The sequence below is a fragment of the Hyla sarda genome, chromosome 5 (genome assembly GCF_029499605.1).
Source record: "Hyla sarda isolate aHylSar1 chromosome 5, aHylSar1.hap1, whole genome shotgun sequence".
NCBI lineage: Eukaryota > Metazoa > Chordata > Amphibia > Anura > Hylidae > Hyla > Hyla sarda.
In genome coordinates, this window is record NC_079193.1 from 32424886 (window position 1) to 32448999 (window position 24114).

At 38.3% G+C, this 24114-nt stretch overlaps 1 protein-coding gene across 1 annotated transcript in view; it reads right to left on the bottom strand.

The window, feature by feature from the left end:
* Positions 1 to 24114, bottom strand: part of CUBN (cubilin) — a 219464-nt gene that overhangs the window by 187294 nt on the left and 8056 nt on the right. The window contains 8 exon segments of the mRNA XM_056519174.1: positions 1827 to 1948; positions 6383 to 6478; positions 6559 to 6690; positions 10318 to 10486; positions 10776 to 10902; positions 17002 to 17105; positions 20236 to 20337; positions 22489 to 22527. Of these exon segments, the coding sequence (XP_056375149.1) occupies positions 1827 to 1948; positions 6383 to 6478; positions 6559 to 6690; positions 10318 to 10486; positions 10776 to 10902; positions 17002 to 17105; positions 20236 to 20337; positions 22489 to 22527 (891 nt within the window).

Below are 24114 nucleotides of genomic sequence, written 5' to 3' on the forward strand. Positions count from 1 at the left end.
GGGGAATTAAGGTCTGGCTAACATCAAGCCTTAAAGGGGTTATCCAACATAAGGTGACATTAGTTATTAAGTGTTATACAGTAATGAACATGCTTACCAGCAGAATCCCATTGAAATTAAAGGGGTATTCCAGGAACAAAAACTGTATATATCAACTGGCTCCAGAAAGTTAAACAGGTTTGTAAATTACTTCTATTAAAAAATCTTAATCCTTCCAATAATTATCAGCTGCTGAAGTTAAGTTGTTCTTTTCTGTCTGGCAACACTGCTCTCTGCTGACATCTCTGCTTGTCTCGGGAACTGCACAGAGTAGAAGAGGTTTGCTATGGGGATTTGCTTCTACTCTGGACAGTTCCCGAGACAGGTGTCATCAGAGAGCACTTAAGACAGAAAAGAACTACTCAACTTCAGCAGCTCATAAGTACTGAAAGGATTAAAGGGGTATTCCAGGCAAAAACTTTTTTTTATATATCAACTGGCTCCGGAAAGTTAAACAGATTTGTAAATTACTTCTATTAAAAATTTTTAATCCTTCCATAAGTTATTAGCTTCTGAAGTTTTCTGTCTAACTGCTCAATGATGATGTCACGTCACGGGAGCTGTGCATGATGGGAGAATATCCCCATAGGAACTGCACAGCTCCCGGGACGTGAGTCATCGGAGAGCAGTTAAGACAGAAAACAACAACTCAACTTCAGAAGCTAATAACTATTGGAAGGATTAAGATTTTTTAATAGAAGTAATTTACAAATCTGTTTAACTTTCCGGAGCCAGTTTATATATAAAAAAAAGTTTTGGCCTGGAATACCCCTTTAAGATTTTTTAATAGAAGTAATTTACAAATCTGTTTAACTTTCTGGAGCCAGTTTATATATATATATAAAAAACTTTTTTTCTTGGATCACCCCTTAAAAGGTACTCTGCTGCAGCTGAATTTCTGAGCAGAATTTTTCCGGCAGATTCCATTGTGTAAACATGGCCTTATTATTTTACTAAGAAGGGAAAACATGGGATATTAAAGGCCCCCTGTCTTATCTGAACTTCTGGGGCCCCCTCTTTTTTATGCACACCCCTGCAACTGTATCACTGGATAATCGATGTCAGTGGTCTTCAACCTGCGGACCTTCAGATGTTGCAAAACTACAACTCCCAGCATGCCCGGACAGCTAACGGCTGTCCGGGCATGCTGGGAGTTGTAGTTTTGCAACATCTGGAGGTCCCCAGGTTGGAGACCACTGATCTATGTCTTCATATCATAAGGGCATTTATGTTTATTTTTTCTTCATTATTCCTGTGGCCTAAGCTTATTCATGCCTTGACCCATTTCTAGTCCAATAAATCTGTAAGCTACATTCTTCCCATTAAGTACATAGAACTCTAACGTAAACCCTTAAAGGGGTTATCCAGGAAAAAACATATTTATTATGTATCAACTGGCTCCAGAAAGTAAAACAGATTTGTAAATTACTTCTATTAAAAAATCTTAATCCTTTCAGTACTGTTTAGCTGCTGAAGTTGAGTTGTTCTTTTCTGTCTAAGTGCTCTCTGATGACACCAGTCTCGGGAACTGTCCAGAGTAGAAGCAAATCCCCATAGCAAACCTCTTCTACTCTGTGCAGTTCCCTAAGACCAGCAGAGATGTCACCAGAGAGCACTGTTGCCAGACAGAAAAGAACAACTCAACTTCAGCAGCTGATAATTATTGGAAGGATTAAGATTTTTTTAATAGAAGTAATTTACAAATCTGTTTAACTTTCTGGAGCCAGTTGATATATAAAAAAATGTTTTTTCCTGGAATACCCCTTTAATATGACATAATAACTCACCTTGCACACTCCATTAACACAGGGATTATTCAGACAAATGTCGCTGAGGGGCAGACATCCGTATTCTCCATACCCATTTCCAGTATATCCAGGTGGACAGACACAGATTGGCAAAGTACCCTCTGAGAGAACATAAAAAGGAATATAAGCTATGGCATAATCGTACCCGGTTAATGTAATCATTGACTTTATTAAACTAGTTTATCGTGTCGACTATGATGAAATATAGTAATAATGGTAATATGGTAATAATGGTAATATGGTAATAATGGTAATATAGTAATAATGGTAATATAGTAATAATGGTAATATGGTAATAATGGTAACAATGCTAATATGGTAATAATGGTAATATAGTAATAACGGTAATATAGTAATAATGGTAATATAGTAATAACGGTAATATAGTAATAACGGTAATATAGTAATAATGGTAATATAGTAATAATGGTAATATAGTAATAACGGTAATATAGTAATAATGGTAATATAGTAATAACGGTAATATGGTAATAATGGTAATATGGTAATAATGGTAATATAGTAATAATGGTAATATGGTAATAATGGTAACAATGCTAATATGGTAATAATGGTAATATAGTAATAATGGTAATATAGTAATAACGGTAATATAGTAATAATGGTAATATAGTAATAACGGTAATATGGTAATAATGGTAATATGGTAATAATGGTAATAATGGTAATATAGTAATAACGTTAATATAGTAATAATGGTAATATAGTAATAACGGTAATATAGTAATAATGGTAATATGGTAATAATGGTAATATGGTAATAATGGTAATATAGTAATAATGGTAATATGGTAATATGGTAATAATGGTAATAATGGTAATATAGTAATAACGGTAATATAGTAATAATGGTAATATAGTAATAATGGAAATATGGTAATAATGGTAATATGGTAATAACGGTAATATAGTAATAATGGTAATATGGTAATAATGGTAATAATGTAATAATAATGGTAATATGGTAATATGGTAATAATGGTAATATAGTAATAATGGTAATATAGTAATAACGGTAATATAGTAATAATGGTAATAACGGTAATATAGCAATAATGGTAATATAGTAATAATGGTAATATAGTAATAACGGTAATATGGTAATAATGGTAATATGGTAATAATGGTAATATAGTAATAACGTTAATATAGTAGTAATGGTAATAATGGTAATATAGTAATAATGGTAATATGGTAATAATGGTAATATAATAATAATGGTAATATAGTAATAACGTTAATATAGTAATAATGGTAATAATGGTAATATAGTAATAACGGTAATATAGTAATAACGTTAATATAGTAATAATGGTAATAATGGTAATATAGTAATAATGGTAATAATGGTAATATGGTAATAATGGTAATATAGTAATAATGGTAATATGGTAATAATGGTAATATAGTAATAATGGTAAAATAGTAATAATGGTAATATAGTAATAACGGTAATAATGGTAATATAGTAATAAAGGTAATATGGTAATAATGGTAATATGGTAATAATGGTAATATGGTAATAATGGTAATATAGTAATAAAGGTAATATAGTTATAATGGTAATATAGTAATAACGGTAATAATGGTAATATAGTAATAAAGGTAATATGGTAATAATGGTAATATAGTAATAACGTTAATATAGTAATTATGGTAATAATGGTAATATAGTAATAATGGTAATATAGTAATAATGGTAATATGGTAATAATGGTAACAATGCTAATATGGTAATAATGGTAATATAGTAATAACGGTAATATAGTAATAATGGTAATATAGTAATAACGTAATATGGTAATAACGGTAGTATAGTAATAATGGTAATATAGTAATAACGGTAATATAGTAATAACGGTAATATAGTAATAATGGTAATATGGTAATAATCGCAATATGGTAAAAATGATAATATAGTAATAATGGTAATATAGTAATAACGGTAATATAGTAATAACAGTAATATAGTAATAATGGTAATATAGTAATAACGGTAATATAGTAATAATGGTAATATAGTAATAATGGTAATATAGTAATAACGGTAATATGGTAATAATGGTAATATGGTAATAATGGTAATATAGTAATAATGGTAATATAGTAATAACGGTAATAATGGTAATAATGGTAATATAGTAATAACGGTAATATAGTAATAATGGTAATATAGTAATAACGGTAATATAGTAATAATGGTAATATGGTAATAATGGTAATATAGTAATAACGGTAATATAGTAATAATGGTAATATGGTAATAATGGTAATATAGTAATAATGGTAATATGGTAATAATGGTAATATAGTAATAATGGTAATATGGTAATAATGGTAATATAGTAATAATGGTAATATAGTAATAATGGTAATATAGTAATAACGGTAATATGGTAATAACGGTAATATAGTAATAATGGTAATATAGTAATAATGGTAATATGGTAATAATGGTAATAACGATAATATGGTAATAACGGTAATATAGTAATAATGGTAATATAGTAATAATGGTAATATGGTAATAATGGTAATATGGTAATAATGGTAATATAGTAATAACGGTAATATAGTAATAATGGTAATATAGTAATAATGGTAATATAGTAATAATGGTAATATGGTAATAATGGTAATATAGTAATAATGGTAATAATGGTAATATAGTATTAATGGTAATATGGTAATATGGTAATAATGGTAATATGGTAATAATGATAATATAGTAATAATGGTAATATGGTAATAACGGTAATATGGTAATAATGGTAATATAGTAATAATGGTAATATGGTAATAATGGTAATATAGTAATAATGGTAATATAGTAATAACGGTAATATGGTAATATAGTAATAATGGTAATATAGTAATAACGGTAATATAGTAATAATGGTAATATGGTAATAATGGTAATATAGTAATAATGGTAATATAGTAATAATGGTAATATGGTAATAATGGTAATATAGTAATAATGGTAATATAGTAATAACGGTAATATAGTAATAATGGTAATATAGTAATAACGGTAATATGGTAATAATGGTAATATAGTAATAATGGTAATATAGTAATAACGGTAATATGGTAATATAGTAATAATGGTAATATAGTAATAACGGTAATATAGTAATAATGGTAATATGGTAATAATGGTAATATAGTAATAATGGTAATATAGTAATAACGGTAATATGGTAATAATGGTAATATGGTAATAATGGTAATATAGTAATAATGGTAATATAGTAATAACGGTAATAATGGTAATAATGGTAATATAGTAATAACGGTAATATAGTAATAATGGTAATATAGTAATAACGGTAATATAGTAATAATGGTAATATGGTAATAATGGTAATATAGTAATAACGGTAATATAGTAATAATGGTAATATGGTAATAACGGTAATATAGTAATAATGGTAATATGGTAATAATGGTAATATAGTAATAATGGTAATATGGTAATAATGGTAATATAGTAATAATGGTAATATAGTAATAATGGTAATATAGTAATAACGGTAATATGGTAATAACGGTAATATAGTAATAATGGTAATATAGTAATAATGGTAATATGGTAATAATGGTAATAACGATAATATGGTAATAACGGTAATATAGTAATAATGGTAATATAGTAATAATGGTAATATGGTAATAATGGTAATATGGTAATAATGGTAATATAGTAATAACGGTAATATAGTAATAATGGTAATATAGTAATAATGGTAATATAGTAATAATGGTAATATGGTAATAATGGTAATATAGTAATAATGGTAATAATGGTAATATAGTATTAATGGTAATATGGTAATATGGTAATAATGGTAATATGGTAATAATGATAATATAGTAATAATGGTAATATGGTAATAACGGTAATATGGTAATAATGGTAATATAGTAATAATGGTAATATGGTAATAATGGTAATATAGTAATAATGGTAATATAGTAATAACGGTAATATGGTAATATAGTAATAATGGTAATATAGTAATAACGGTAATATAGTAATAATGGTAATATGGTAATAATGGTAATATAGTAATAATGGTAATATAGTAATAATGGTAATATGGTAATAATGGTAATATAGTAATAATGGTAATATAGTAATAACGGTAATATAGTAATAATGGTAATATGGTAATAATGGTAATATAGTAATAATGGTAATATAGTAATAACGGTAATATAGTAATAATGGTAATATGGTAATAATGGTAATATAGTAATAATGGTAATATAGTAATAATGGTAATATAGTAATAACGGTAATATAGTAATAATGGTAATATGGTAATAATGGTAATATAGTAATAATGGTAATATAGTAATAATGGTAATATAGTAATAACGGTAATATAGTAATAATGGTAACATGGTAATAATGGTAATATAGTAATAATGGTAATATAGTAATAATGGTAATATAGTATTATAGTATTAATGGTAATAACAGTAGTATAGTTATATGGTAAGATTACCTTCTCTTGGAGCACAAGAAGCCAACGGGTGGCAGCCTCCATTATTGACAGAGCAGGCATCTACCTGATCACATGTTCGTCCGTCCCCTTTATAGCCTGGTTAGGTTATAATGTAACACTCTTAGTACATAATATTCTAAAGCATATTAAGTGTACAATATAAAATAGTAACATACCTGGAGGACAGGGGCCACAATGATAGGAGCCCATAGTGTTCATACATTTTACCAGTGGAGCCAAACTACATCCGCCATTGTTTTCCTGACACTCATCAACATCTTGACAACTGTATCCATTTCCTTGCCATCCTACAAGAACAATTAAGAAAAAACCTAAACACCTTGCAATGATAAATCTGGCATGATATATAAAAGTAGTAAAATACTCAGAGGAGTGTTACACCACTGCTATAGTGCCTGAGCTCATACTATGTGTGATGTCCCAGTACAGGATGTAATCCTGTACAATAAGCTTAGGCCCTGTCAGGTTGAGTCCCTCAGTGCCCTGGGGGCTCTCCTGCAGTGTCTCCCCCCCCCCATAACGACACTACAAGGTTATGTACTATATGTACAGTCAGTATAAAGTTATATATATATTGTATATAAGGCGTTAAGGACCTGTGGAGGTCACATGATATGTTCACATGATCTTATCACATGTTACCCAGAGAGCACCAGATTAGCACATGACCTGCAGCTTGACCTATTGGCTTCTAGTACAGCCCCCCCCCGCTTTATAAGGAAGGGAGGTGCTGCAATCTGCCTCATTGCTTCTGAGGAAAAGAGAGACCAGATGTCTCAGTGCTAGTGTCCAGCTACCTGGAAGGCCTCAAATCTACCGTCACTTCCAGTAAGTCAAGTCTATGTCTGCTGTCACTACCTACAGTCTAGTCAAGCCTAGAGTCAAGAATCTACAGCCTGTTACAAGTATAATTGGTCCCACCAAGCTGCGAGGTCCTTCTGTGTTCCGGGCCACCTCTCTGGGATTCTGGCCGAGCTGTAGAGACTATAACAACTGTCTGACCCCAGTAAAGCCTCCGTTAAACCATAACCTGGTCGTGGACTCTCATTTCACTGCCTAGCCATTGGGATAGCGGAGATATTGTTTGGCTGGTTTCCAATACCCAAAAACCACTCTGGCGTCACGAACATTAGGGGTTAATAACACCTTGCCCCTGGGGTTAATACCATCTGCCCCATCCACCTACACCACTACACCCCGTGGTCCTGCCATTCACCGTGGCTCACCACATATGTCTCTCATAGAGTAGCTCCTTAAAGTGTTTTCCTATCTCATATGAAGACTTAAAGGAGTACTCAGCATTCGGAACAAAATGTTCCAAGCGCTTAGAGACGGTGCCCGAGGCTCGGGGCGTTGCGCCCCGCCTCCTCATGCTGTCACGCCCCGCCCCTCAATGTAAGTCTATGGGAGGGGGCGTGGCAGCTGCCACGCCCCCTCCCATAGACTTACATTGAGGGGCGGAATGGGATGTAACAAGGAGGCGGGGCCGTAATGTCACGAGTGTTCAAAACATTTTGTTCCCAGCGCCGAGCAGCAGAGTACCCTTTTAAGAAGGCATAGACCATGAGAGAACAACATTTTTCGTTTTGACATTAGGGGTGCTTCTTCCTTGAAGTATACTTTATCTTTTTCTAGCTGAATAAACACTTTAGCTGATCACTGGGGGTTTCTAAAGAGATAAAGGCAGCAACTGGAAGACCCCATTAGATGCCCATGTCTTCATAGGTAAAACAACCTCTGCTGCACAGTTCAGGGTGGTCAGCTGAGGTTGTCCTAATACACATGCGGGGGAAATTGTGTCTTGTTCTGACCCCTATAACTTTTTTTTTTTCAATTTTTACAGACCTGTATATGGGCTAATTTTTTGCGCCCCGATCTGTAGTTTTAACAGTAGCATTTTTGTTTTGATGTGACTTTTTTTTTAATTCAATTTTGGAGTTGCAGTTAGTTACTAACTACAACTCCCAGCATGCTCTGATACAGCCTGTGGCTCAGCAGCTGTCCCAAGCGAAAACTACAACTCCCAGCATGTTGGACTATATAGTAGTATATAGTATAGGTCAGTGTTTCCCAACCAGGGGTGCCTCCAGCTGTTGCAAAACTACAACTCCCAGCATGCCCTGATACAGCCTTTGGCTCAGCAGCTGCCCCAAATGAAAACTACAACTCCCAGCATGTTGCAGCATGTTGGACTATGTAGTAGTATATAGTATAGGTCAGTGTTTTCCAACCAGGGGTGCCTCCAGCTGTTGCAAAACTACAACTCCCAGCATGCCCTGATCCAGCCTGTGGCTCAGCAGCTGCCCCAAATGAAAACTACAACTCCCAGCATGTTGCAGCATGTTGGACTATGTAGTAGTATATAGTATAGGTCAGTGTTTTCCAACCAGGGGTGCCTCCAGCTGTTGCAAAACTACAACTCCCAGCATGCCCTGATCCAGCCTGTGGCTCAGCAGCTGCTCCAAATGAAAACTACAACTCCCAGCATGTTGGACTGTATAGTAGTATATAGTATAGGCCAGTGTTTCCCAACCATGGGTGCCTTCAGCTGTTGCAAAACTACAACTCCCAGCATGTTGCACTATATAGTAGTATATAGTATAGGCCAGTGTTTCCCAACCATGGGTGCCTCCAGCTGTTGCAAAACTACAACTGCCAGCATGTTGGACTATATAGTAGTATATAGTATAGGTCAGCGTTTTCCAACTAGGGGTGCCTCCAGCTGTTGCAAAACTACAACTCCCAGCATGTTGGACTATATAGTAGTATATAGTATAGGTCAGTGTTTCCCAAGCATGGGTGCCTCCAGCTGTTGCAAAACTACAACTGCCAGCATGTTGCACTATATAGTAGTATATAGTATAGGTCAGTGTTTCCCAACCAGGGGTGCCTCCAGCTGTTGCAAAACTACAACTGCCAGCATGTTGGACTATATAGTAGTATATAGTATAGGTCAGCGTTTTCCAACTAGGGGTGCCTCCAGCTGTTGCAAAACTACAACTCCCAGCATGTTGGACTATATAGTAGTATATAGTATAGGTCAGTGTTTCCCAAGCATGGGTGCCTCCAGCTGTTGCAAAACTACAACTCCCAGCATGCCCTGATACAGCCTGTGGCTCAGCAGCTGCTCCAAATGAAAACTACAACTCCCAGCATGTTTGGACTATATAGTAGTATATATAGTATAGGTCAGTGTTTCCCAACCAGGGGTGCCTCCAGCTGTTGCAAAACTACAACTCCCAGCATGCCCTGATACAGCCTGTGGCTCAGCAGCTGCTCCAAATGAAAACTACAACTCCCAGCATGTTTGGACTATATAGTAGTATATATAGTATAGGTCAGTGTTTCCCAACCAGGGGTGCCTCCAGCTGTTGCAAAACTACAACTCCCAGCATGTTGGACTATATAGTAGTATATAGTATAGATCAGTGTTTTCCAACCAGAGCGCCTCCAGCTGTTGCAAAACTACAGCTCCCAGCATGTTGGACTATATAGTAGTATATAGTATAGATCAGTGTTTTCCAACCAGAGCGCCTCCAGCTGTTGCAAAACTACAACTCCCAGCATGCCCGGACAGCCGTTGGCTGTCCGGGCATGCTGGTAGTTGTAGTTTTGCAGCAGCTGGAGGCGCTCTGGTTGGGAAACACTGGTAAAGTATAAGGTGCAACATTCTGGGAGTTGAAGGATTGGTTGGATAAATACCGGCCATTGCATTGCCGGGATTTTTAATATAAAAATGCCGGCAAGGTGGCCAAAATACCGGCTGTATCGGTAAAATACCGGCCAGTTGTCAACCCTAGTTGCCACCCAACTTTCTATAATCCAATCAGAGTTGAACTAAAGGATTGATATTTTCGGGTGTTCATGAAGTTCCCAGTATTCCTAGTTTTCTCAAATAATAGAGCTGACAATACCTGTTGGGCAGGGTCCGCAGGTAAAGGAACCTGGAGTGTTGTAACACTGCACTAGAGGATTCTGGGAGCAGGGGGAATTAGGAAGAGAACATTCATCGATATCTTCTGTACACGGAGAACTTCCATTTGCCTTTGTCCATCCTGGGTCACACACACAGCTGTACTCGGGCTGCAATGTCAATATAAAATATTACCAAAAACTATAACTTTTAGAAATATATATATTTGATACACACTGTTTACATAACTCGGACTGAGACAAATAGATAATGCTACATAAAAGTCAATGAGAATTACACAAACTGCGTAGAACAGTCGGCTTGGTGGTTATAGGGCCCAGTGGTGTGAGGGGCCTCTATAGGACATTATGGCATATCCTATGAAAATGCCATAAATGTCCCAGATGGGAATACCCCTACATTATATATCCATGTGATTGCAAATATAAATCCATGTACCTTATTCTGTTCTGTTCTGTCCATATCTATACATGTTCCATGTAAGCAGAGTTGTGCAGATCCTGCCGTACAGTCGTCATACTTGGAGGTGCACTGTGGACCATACCACTCCGCAGTACAGGTGCATCTGTGGGAAGGTTCAACATTAAGATGAGATAGGATTGTAAGGTATAGTAAAGCAGCACCGACATTAATTCATATACGTGTTCTATCTCCATGCATATATAACAATGTAACCTTCTCTCAAAAAATGAAATTAAATAATTTGTGAACATAGTTCTGTATCAATTCCATAACAAAAGAGCAGTGTGGAATCTATCTAGGGAGAACAGGTAGATAGATAGATATGGGATAGATAGATAGATAGATATGAGATAGATAGATAGATAGATAAATATGAGATAGATATGAGATAGACAAAGAATAAGTCAGCCAGCACTTTAGTTGATACCAAACTATTATATGGACCTGGCCTACAGGTGCACGCTACTAGGCTAGATATACAGCAACAGAAGAATGCAGCAGCACACTGCCAGCACAAGGATATAGGTGAAACATGAATATGCAGTTAAAACATGGAGAGCTATACAGCTATGGTGTAATAGATGCAAATGTGAAACTATGAAATAGTGAGGCACTTAGCTCGCAAATTTGTCTCCGCCGGCGGTCAAATAGCTTGGAGGCCACCTTATTGCGGTGGGACGGTCCAAGCTATTTGACCGCCGGCGGAGACAAATTTGCGAGCTAAGTGCCTCACTATTTCATAGTTTCACATTTGCATCTATTACACCATAGCTGTATAGCTCTCCATGTTTTATCTGCATGTTCATGTTTCATCTATAGCCTTGTGCTGGCAGTGTGCTGCTGCATTCTTCTGTTGCTAGATAGATAGATAGATAGATAGATAGATAGATAGATAGATATAAGATAGATAGATATGAGATAGATATGAGATAGACAGATAGATAGATAGATAGATAGATAGATATGAGATAGACAGATAGATAGATAGATATGAGATAGACAGATAGATAGATAGATAGATATGAGATAGATAGATAGATAGATAGATAGATATGAGATAGATAGATATGAGATAGATAGATAGATATGAGATAGATATAGACATGAGATAGATAGATAGATATGAGATAGATAGATAGATAGATAGATAAATATGAGATAGATATAAGATAGATAGATAAATAGATAGATATAAGATAGATAGATATGAGATAGATATGAGATAGACAGATAGATAGATAGATATGAGATAGATAGATATGAGATAGACAGATAGATAGATAGATAGATAGATAAATATGAGATAGATAGATAGATAGATAGATAGATAAATATGAGATAGATAGATATAAGATAGATATAAGATAGATAGATATGAGATAGATAGATAGATATGAGATAGATAGATAGATATGAGATAGATAGATAGATATGAGATAGATAGATAGATATGAGATAGATATAGACATGAGATAGATAGATATGAGATAGATAGATAGATATGAGATAGATAGATAAATATGAGATAGATATTAGATAGATAGATAAATAGATAGATATAAGATAGATAGATATGAGATAGACAGATAGATAGATATGAGATAGATAGATATGAGATAGACAGATAGATAGATAGATAAATATGAGATAGATAGATATGAGATAGATAGATAGATAGATAGATATAAGATAGATAGATAGATATGAGATAGATAGATAGATAGATAGATATGAGATAGATATATAGATAGATATGAGATAGATAGATAGATATGAGATAGATAGATATGAGATAGATAGATATGAGATAGATAGATAGATATGAGATAGATAGATAGATAGATATGAGATAGATATAGACATGAGATAGATAGATAGATAGATATGAGATAGATAGATAGATAGATATGAGATAGATAGATAGATAGATATGAGATAGATAGATAGATAGATAAATATGAGATAGATATTAGATAGATAGATAAATAGATAGATATAAGATAGATAGATATGAGATAGATATGAGATAGATAGATAGATAGATAGATAGATATGAGATAGATAGATATGAGATAGACAGATAGATAGATAAATATGAGATATATAGATAGATATGAGATAGATAGATATGAGATAGATAGATAGATAGATAGATATGAGATAGATAGATATGAGATAGAGAGATAGATATGAGATCTTCCAGTATCGAGACACTTCACAGAATTTGGCCATGGGGAACGTGATCTTAGGTTCGCACTTATTGATCACATCCCCATGCCCGAACGGCATTACTTAAACGCTGTGAGCTTCGCTGGATCTTTGAACTGAATACGTTGCGCCCCCATGGTTTAAATGTCGACTTCAATGTTACACTAGGGATGATATGACACTTGTGCATCTACTGTTCCTCTATGTACAGTGGTCCCTCAACATACGATGGGAATCCGTTCCAAACGGACCATCGTTTGTTGAAACCATCGTATGTTAAGGGATCCGTGCAATGTAAAGTATAGGACAGTGGTCTACAACCTGCGGACCTCCAGTTGTTGCAAAACTACAACACCCAGCATGTTGGCTGTCCGGGCATGCTGGGTGTGGTAGTTTTGCAACATCTGGAGGTCCGCAGGTTGAAGACCACTGTTAAAGGAAGTTGTACTCACCTGTCCCCGCCGCTCCGGACCGTCACCGCTCGTCACCGCTGCCCGGGATGTCGCCGTCCATCGCTGTCGCCGCGTCCCCGAGGTGTCCCCTACGCTCCGGCAAGGCCTCTGCTTCCCCGGCATCCGCGCTCTCCGTCGTCGCCATCACGTTGTTACGCACGCCGCTCCTATTGGATGACGGGACGGCGTGCGCAGCGACGTGATGATGACGATGGAGAGCACCGACGATGCAGGGGATCCCAAAGAGGACGCGCCGGAGCCCCGAGGACAGGTAAGTGATCGTCAGCGGACCACACGGGGCATCGTAAACGGCTATCCGGTGGCAGCTGAAGCAGTCTGCGCTGCCGGATAGCCGTTTATGCGATGGCCCCGACATACAAAAGCATCGTATGTTGATGCTGCCTCCAACATACGATGGCCTCTGGGAGACCATCGCATGTTGAAATGATCATATGTCGGGGCCATCGTAGGTCGAGGGGTCACTGTATAATGTTGTAAACATGTGCCTAACCTTAAGCAATTCTAATTTTAAAAAATTTTATTTGCAGATTGGACTACGGTGGGAACTCCTCTCCAGTGCCCAATCCAATTTTTCTTTGTGGGAGGCTTTATGGAAACTGACCATCATTCTACGTTGTTTCTTTTCATTCATTTTCTTTATTTCTGCAAATTTCATGTTGGCCAGTATTCACACTAGCTGCGGCTTCAATGCGGTTTTGATGCGGCTTCTACACCCTTGCATTTTGGCCTATCAGCTGTGATACAGTGATTATCTGCTCTCTGGATCCATGATGCGAGGAAGCAGAATGCGACCCCGATCTGGCCATGGAGATTGAGCCCCCGGAGAGATGTGGGTGAACCCCTGTCCCTGTCCGGGATGCCAAGCAGAATACGGAAAGCAGCATTGGCCTGAAGCATTCGTTTAAAGTTGGCATGATGTGGAGTGTCCGCTGACTTATACACATGCGCTGTAGCCGTGCCATCAATCCGTGCTTTCGCAACAGTGTGCCCATACAAGCAATGGCCGTACATGCCTCATTGATCTCTAATGCGCATGAGCAGATTGCTCGTCTCACTATTGGCTCTTTTCATTCATTTTGATGTCTCTATCTACATTCCTATTGGTCCGCTCTCATTCCCTCCCACAAACATGGAGCGCCGGTACACGTGAGACGCTATCCTGTATACAGTACCGAGCGGGTTCTTCTGTGGCTACTGGTGAGTGTATGTCCCCCCTGCCCAACTGCGAATTAATCACCGCACACTTGAAGACACTTATGCACCCTATTATGAAATATGAACTCTACTCCGGATACTGTATACTGTATACACGCCTGCCGCCATTTAATAGGAGGTGGCTCTTGAACTTTTACTTGCTTCACCTTATGTTTTTTATATAGTGTTATATGCATTATTTGTGCTCTTTTTCACTTGATCTTGTATAATTGATATTGTAATTAATGTTGATTTGTTCTTTCATCGTCCATTTTGGTGTGCTGCAGTCCTCCTTGCTACCTAGATAGATAGATAGATATGAGATAGATATGAGATAGATAGATAGATATGAGATAGATCGATAGATATGAGATAGATCGATAGATATGAGATAGAGAAATATGAGATAGATAGATAGATATGAGATAGATCGATAGATATGAGAAAGATAGATAGATATGAGATAGATAGATAGATATGAGATAGATAGATATGAGATAAAAAGATAGATAGATAGATACGAGATAGATAGATATGAGATAGATAGATATGAGATAGATAGATAGATAGATATGAGATAGATCGATAGATATGAGATAGATCGATAGATATGAGATAGATAGATATGGGATAGAGAAATATGAGATAAATAGATATGAGATAGATGGATATGAGATAGATAGATATGAGAAAGATAGATAGATATGAGATAGATAGATATGAGATAAAAAGATAGATAGATAGATACGAGATATAGATAGATAGATAGATAGATATGAGAAAGATAGATAGATAGATAGATACTCCAAAAAAGTGGCAGCACACCCAAACAGCATATGGTGCAAAATAACTGAGCTTTATTGTCCCATGTTGTGCAACCTCGACAGCAGGAGTAGGCCTGGGTACATCTGTTGATGCCTGTGGACCTGGCCAGATCTCTGTGACTGCAAGAGTGGGCCAGGTCGGGTTTTCAGAAAAACTACATTTTGAGATTTCAGCCTTTTCAATGTCTTGGCCTATGCCGCCTGGGATCAGTTGAACAACTTTCTTCAAGTCTTTTGTTTGCACCTTTTTGGTTGCGATTTCTCTCCTCTGGGTGCGGATCTGCCAGACTTGTTGATGCTAGGCATAAGATGTCTTTTTGGTTTAAGAGACGAAGAAGGTAGCCATCAGGAGTCTCTACATCCAAGTCTGCTTTAATCTTGGTCCAACATTTTTTTCTTATGACTGAGCCCCTTGGCAAACTGAGGGTTACAGACCTTTTAAGAGGCTTAGGGGTAGCTGCAACGGCTTGGTCAGGGCTGGCTGGGACCCTTCGGCACTGCAACCTTTCAGGGATGCTACTCGGCACCAAAGGGTGTATACAGGGACCCTTCGGCACTAGCGACTTACTTCTTATAATTGCTGGCGTTTGCAGAGTCTGCGGAGCAGTGGGTGCTTGACCGGGACCTCTGGAGCCGGACGCAGCCACCATAGTCTCCAGTATGGCTGCACCCAGGGAACTTCCTGCTTTTGTCCTCTTGGCAGTGGGCTCCGCACCACTTCTTACACTGGTCTCCACCAAAATGGCCGCCGGCCAGATGGACGTCATCAGCGGGGCCTGGGACCGGAAGTGACAAGTGGTGCTAACCCCTGAATGTTCGTGATGCCAGGCCGTGGTTTTAACCGAGAACCACCCGAACGGTAGCACCATTAGTCCTAGTTAGGCAGGGCAAATAAGAGTCCAAGGCCAGGTCAGGGTTAATGGTAGCTTTAGTGAGGTAGACAGATGGTAGAGTCTTTACAGCTTGGCCAGGATCCCAGAGAGGTGACCAGTAACACAGGGGACCTCGCGGCTTGCTGGGACTTGCAGTGACTTTGACAGACTTTAGGACAGCCACCAAAGATAGTGACAGCAGACAGAGATGACTTGACTTGTGGCTGTAATTTAGGCTTCAGACCTCCAGATGTGCTGAACACTGGCTCTGAGACGTCTGGACTGGACTTGACCTCAGGATCTAAGAGCAACGAATGATCAAAGAGAGAGAATGCAGCTCCTCCCTTCCTTATAAAAGGGGGCTGTGCAAAGAGCCCATAGGCTAGCTGCGGGTCATCTGGTCACCTGGTGCTCTCTGGGTAACAAAACATGTGACTTTAACATGTGACAATCATTATCATGTGACTAACAACCATGTGACCATATCAAAGGTCCTTTACATTTAATGTACAACTAATTACATTATGGGGGTACAGTGCAGGTGATCCCTGGGGACGTGCAGGGACTCAAGCTAATAGGACTGTGGGATGCATATACCGTACTGGGACATCACAGTTACAGAACTCTTTACCTGTAACTTCCAGGTGTGTTGTCACATAGTGCGCCATTCTGACAACCCATCGCCGTCCCAACATAGACCTGACATTCATTCACATCTTCAGCACACGTGGAACCCTTTATAATACAGGAACAATACAGATTACATACATCACAACTTAGTAAGCAGGACTATTTTTATTTTTGCCTTTCTGTCTTTTTCCTCTTCGTTTTCTAAGGATCAATGGGGGAGATTTATCAAAACTTGTGCAGAGGAGAAGTTGACCCGTTGCCCATAGCAACCAATCAGATCACTGCTTTCATTTTGCAGAGGCCTTGTTAAAAATGAAAGAAGCGATCTGATTGGTTGCTATGGGCAACTGGTCAACTTCTCCTCTGCACAAGTTTTGATAAATCTCCCCCAATAGTTATTTTAGTTTTTTATTGACAAGGGCCATACGAAGGCTTGTTTTTATATACTTTAAGGGTAGGTTAACAAGTAGCTTATACGCAGCCTCAGGGTGCGTTCACACGCTATTTGTTTCTGCAGGGGGCGGGCTCTTCTCGGCTATCCGTAGCAGATTTTTCGCGGCAGAATTTACGCTGTCGCAGTCCCTACTGACTTCAATGGGGCTTGCGGCGAATTTTCCGCAGCGTAAATTCCTCCGTGGGAAATCTGCTGCGGACAGCCGAGAAGAGCCCGCCCCCGCAAAAACAAATAGCGTGTGAACGCACCCTAAAATATGCTGCGTATTTCAGTGCTAGCAAAGTCTATGGCTGTTTATTATTACTCTCATAGACTTTGCTAGTACAGAAATACGCAGCATATTTCAAATCTGAAACACGCAGTGTAAAACACGTTGGGGGGAGATTTAGCAAAAGAGTGTATGTGCACTCACCGCTCGGTACTTGTCACTGCGTTCCGGAGTCCGGGTCACGGCTCGATGGGTCTCAGTGTGGACGCATGGTGGTAGCGCTCAGAGGCAACGCCCTGGGCGTTGCCTCTGAGCGCTACCACCATGCATCCACGCTGAGACTCAGCGACCCCTGACCCGGACCACGGAACGCAGTGACAAGTACCGAGCGGTGAGTGCACATACACTCTTTTGTTGCATTACTTATTGATACTTCACCTTTAGTCCATGCACCCCGCAGGAGTCACTATTTACATAGACCGCTGAGGCAGACTGCATACTCCATACAGGTGAATGTTCCGTTCATGGTTTCGGAAGTTTTTTTTTTTTTACGGAAGTTATGCAGTACGATTGTAGTCCATATTTTTTCTGTACTGAGTTGTGGTTTTTATTGGTAGCATTTTGAGTTAGATGGAACTTCTTGGTTGCTTTTTATTCCATGTTTTCTAGAATGACCACTAAATGCCAATGGAAGCATTGTTTTTTTTTTCGTTTACGGTGTTCAATATGCAGGATAAATATTGATATATTTTAATGGTTTAGATATTTCTACACATAGAGTGTTTCTACAAATTGCGATACCAGTTCTCCAGTTATGCAAATTTTTTTTGTCATTGATATTTTTATATGAAAGATGGGGAAAAAGTGTGTTTTTGTTATGGGGATTTTTACTTTTTTTTTTGCATTGCTTTACTGTTCAATTGCTTGGCTGCTTGGACAGTACACTGCATTACGTAGTCAAGCTTCTATCACAGTCAACCATGGAAGCCTTCAGAAGGTCCCTGGCTGCCATGATAACCAAGCAGCACCCAATGGTTGTGTTGCAGGGGGTGACTGGGCACTGAAAGTATTCTGCATGTAGATTATAACCACCTAGATGCCACAGTTGCTATTGAAAGTGGCATCTAGGTAGTTAAATGACCATCAATGTCAGCTGTTGGATACGGAGCAGGCTTGGGTCTATATATCCGCTACATTAAAGGGGTATTCCAGCTTTATACATCTTATCCCCTATCCAAAGGATAGGGCATAGGATGTATGATCGCAGGGGTCCCACCGCTGGGGATCCCTGCGATCTCGGTGCAGCCCCCGGCATTCTGCGCCAGGCACTGCCTCCAAGACGGGGATATGACATCACCACTATGCCCCCAAGTGACGTCACGCCATGCCCCTCCATTCATGGCTATGAAAGGGGGGTGGTGGCTCAAAGGGGCATGGCTATGATGTCACGTCCCCATCTTGGAGGCAGAGCCTGGCACAGAATGCCAGGGGCTGCACCGAGATTGGCGGGACCCCTGCGATCATACATCTTATCCCCCATCCTTTGGAAAGTGGATATCATGTATAAAGCTGGAATACCCCTTTAACTTACAGGACAGGTCCTCCAGAATGAAAGAGACTCTTTTTATCCATTATCTACCCTGACCAATATATAAAGCTCCTGAACAAAGGATCCCCTTCTAATAACTCAAAATTACCCAAAACTGGACAATCCTTTTAATGGCAATTGTACCCCATTTGCAGGAGAGTCTCTTCTCTTAAGGAAAGGTTCATATGAATGGTCTATTGTTTAGAGTTCTCTCATGATTGATGGTGGCGCAACTTATGAAGTCACCAGATATTCCCTGGTGGACACCAGATGCTCATGAGATGCTATGTCCTTGTCACACTATACACAGAGATATATGGGAATTGCCCCTAGCTGGATGTTCATGTTTTTCAGGGAATAGTCATGGGATTTATAAGATGTCAGAAGGGTAATGTACATAATATGTATGTAGCCACTTGAAAAGAGAGTCATGACGTTTCGGTTATATATTCATCTTCCATCCCTGTAGGTTATCATCACTGGTCATACACTGCACGCAAACAAAAATGAACACCCAACAACCAACAATGATAATGGGAGATAATCGGACAAACAATACTATGGACTCATTGGCCTCTTGCTTTTAGTTGTACAGATATTGTACAATGTGATCTTTTGGCCAAAAGGACCGAATGTGGCATTGAACTTGTCCGAAGTTTATAATTTATTGGATATCTACAGGATAGGCAATAACAAGCTGATCGGTTGGAATCTGGGAAACCCAATCATGAGAACGAAGGTCCCTTGTCCCCTGGAGGAATGGAGAACTCTATTCACTCTCTATATAACTTCCTACGATGCCAAGTACAGCACTGACAACTGACAGCTACATGGGTTGGTCAGCTATATGTTCCTAGACGCTGTATTAATACATTGTACTTTGGGTTTTGGATTATAATACATCTTGCCCTAGTCTATAATGGTGGATTGTGTGGATCTAAGTGTAATGTTATTGGTTATAATGAGAATTGGTTTGGTTTTTTACCTTCCAATTATTGGTGCACAGACAGAAGAAGGAATCCAAGAGATTCAGGCACGTTCCAGAATTCTGGCATGGATAACTATTACACAACTTCCGGTCAATTTTCTGTAATAAAGAGAAGTAAAAAATCAACTTTGCTTCTCTGATGCTGCCAACGGGAGTAACCAAAAAAATACACAACATTGACCATCTCTAATAGTGTTTAAAGGGGAACTCGGCTACTTAAAGGGAACCAATCATCAGATTTTACCCTATATAACGCTTGGCAAAGCGTTATATAGGAAAAAAAAAACCTATAAATACGCCACTGCAGCGTATAGGGTAAACCCACCAAGAGTAAAAGATGTATATAATAAAATAAATAAAAAATATATAAATCTGAAAAATCAATTACCATAGAATTATATAAATATAATTTTATTTTACAAAAAATACATATATCATACACAAGCAAGAAAAGTTAGTAATAATATATAGCTATATAGCATACATAAAATTAATAATCATGAGCGCAATTTGATAATGTGTATAATCATTTAAAAAATATATTTATATGTATATATATATGTAAATAAATAAGCTTAAAAATGCAAAGGATAGCAGGGACGGGAAAAAGGATGTAAAAAAGTTGTAATAAGGGAAGACGTAAATGTCGGGGTCAACTGATCACCAATGGATCATAAAAACACCTTTTGCTAAAAAATATATATATACGTGCAATGTGACACTCAATTTAAAACATAACAAAATGTATGTAACCTTAAAGATAAAGATATATAAGGTGCAATGTGCAACACAGAAATGTACGTGTATACTATAAATATAAGAAAAGGGAAAACAGTGCAGAAAACAAAAATTAAGGTGCTGGGAGTAAAGGTGTCAGAATGTAAATACTTGACCCCACATGTAAAAAAAGGAGAATGGGTTCCACGTCCCTGCGATCGCCTCCGGAGGCGATCGCAGGGACGTGGAACCCATTCTCCTTTTTTTACATGTGGGGTCAAGTATTTACATTCTGACACCTTTACTCCCAGCACCTTAATTTTTGTTTTCTGCACTGTTTTCCCTTTTCTTATATTTATAGTATACACGTACATTTCTGTGTTGCACATTGCACCTTATATATCTTTATCTTTAAGGTTACATACATTTTGTTATGTTTTAAATTGAGTGTCACATTGCACGTATATATATATTTTTTAGCAAAAGGTGTTTTTATGATCCATTGGTGATCAGTTGACCCCGACATTTACGTCTTCCCTTATTACAACTTTTTTACATCCTTTTTCCCGTCCCTGCTATCCTTTGCATTTTTAAGCTTATTTATTTACATATATATATACATATAAATATATTTTTTAAATGATTATACACATTATCAAATTGCGCTCATGATTATTAATTTTATGTATGCTATATAGCTATATATTATTACTAACTTTTCTTGCTTGTGTATGATATATGTATTTTTTGTAAAATAAAATTATATTTATATAATTCTATGGTAATTGATTTTTCAGATTTATATATTTTTTATTTATTTTATTATATACATCTTTTACTCTTGGTGGGTTTACCCTATACGCTGCAGTGGCGTATTTATAGGTTTTTTTAGTGGTTGCTTTGGGTTTTCCCCAATTTTATTCAGACCACAGTACATAGGACTTTTTTTAGGTTGTTGTTAAAGCGTTATATAGGGTAAAATCTTTATTTTCACCATTCTCAGGGGATGCTCCTGCCTGCGGGGATGGTGAAGATATGAAGTTATAAACTAGTCACCGCTGCCGCCGTAAGTAGTCACCTGGGCGGGGAGCTCTTCTCATCTACTCCCGTTCTTCGGCCGGGAGCGACGCCCCCTCCGCTTGATTGACGGGCCACGTCATCGCTCTGCTCCGTCTGTTCAGTGAGCGGAACAATGACGCGGCCCATCAATCAAGCGAGTGTTGTATTCATGTATCTCCCACTCTTCCATAGAGGTGCATGGAGGGGTCTTGTCGACTACCGCTTTGTGCGGTGGTTGACACCGATCCATGCACAGAGTGGTGTTTGCCCTCTGCATGAGGAGTGTCGGGTTGCCGGGCAGGAGATAGCGAGGGGTCCCAGTGGTCTGACCTCCTGTGATCAGACACTTATCCCTTATCCTGTAAGATCTAAGCTCTTCATCTAGTGGACTCAAGATGATCATTCATTTTATTATGTGCCATGTAAATGTTATATATCTCGTTAGGTTACATACAATTTAACTTCATATCTTACCTCTTGCAGCTGTAGAACTCGGTTTTCAATATCAATTAACTAGAAAAAAATGAGCAGGTAACAATATGAGCGTAATAAAACAACAGGCTTATTGTAATACAACCCATGACATTGCACAAATTATATTAATTTTCAAGTATTCAATATTACATTATATGGTCTATCCTTAAAGTGTGACTGAAGAACCTGAGACCCCCATATAGATCACCAGAATGCAGGTGCCACAGTTGTGTCCCCTTCACTGCAGTACCTGACAGAGTGACAGTCATCCATGTGTGGCCTTGTCTGGTACTGCAGCTGAGCCCCGTTCACTCTAATTAAAGATATAGAGGTACAGTAAGGTTTCTTAAACTTCTATGGTTGCTAGATTACAGTTTTGCCTATCTGAGATCTTGTACAGAGAACTAATACTGTTGTGCACTTGAAGGGTTTATACAACATAAGGTGACTTTATTGATTACCTGTCAGCCAGTAATGGACATGCTTATCTGTGCTTGTGTTGGTGGTAAGTGGTCGTGTCCTGTGTCCCCCATCACACTGCTGGCTTGATTGTGTGAACTTCCGGTTTCTGTGCCCTACCTTCAACTACAATTCCCAGGATCCCTTGTTTCTAGGTGGGAAGTGACTTTTCTTCCTCCCACACATCAGCCACCCCGCCCATTGCTGCACAGCTAGGCTCCCTTGCATGCTTTGCTGTGCTTTAAACTACAATTTCCTGTAGAGAATGATCTCCCTCCCACCTAGTAGTCGCTCCATCCATTGAAGCGCAGACATTCTTCCTTTTAACACTTTACTAGGGATGCACTGTATCGGGCCGCACTGAAACCTGGGAAAGGCCCCCTGGGAGAAAACACAGATTTTGCATGCTGCTAAAAATGAATGTCTGGGGAAAAGTTCACATAAGAATTGTGAAACCAGCCATCAAACCCAAGTACAGACAGTATGGGGGAAGATTTATCAAAGCCTGTGTAGAGGAAAAATTGACCAGTTGCCCATAGCAACCAATCAGATTGCTTATTATATTTTTCAGAGGCCTTTTTAAAAATCAAAGAAGCGATCTGATTGGTTGCTATGGGCAACTGGTCAACTTTTCCTCTGTACAGGTTTTGAAAAATCTCCCCCTATATTATGAACTACCGTATATACTCGAGTATAAGCCGACCAGAATATAAGCCGAGGCCCCTAATTTCACCCTAAAAACCCAGGAAAAGATATTGACTCAACTATAAGCCTAGGGTGGAAAATACATCATCCCCCCCATGTCATCATCCCCCCCTGTCATCATCCAGACCCCCGTCATTAACACCCCCATCATCATCACCCTGTCATTTTCACCCCCATCATTATCACCCCGTCATCATCCCCCTTCATCATCACCGCCTGTCAATCCCCAGTGGTCTTCAACCTGCGGACCTCCAGATGTTGCAAAACTACAACTCCCAGCATGCCCGGACAGCCCCCCCCTTTAGTTTTCATTTTCACCGGGAGGCCTGTCCATTTTCACCGGGAGGCCCTCTTCTCCGCTCCGGGCCCGGCGCCGGCCTAGTGACGTTGCCTTGACGATGACGCACAGGGACGTTCAAGCGCAGATACGTCTGCTGCGCAAGAACGTCCCTGTATGTCGTC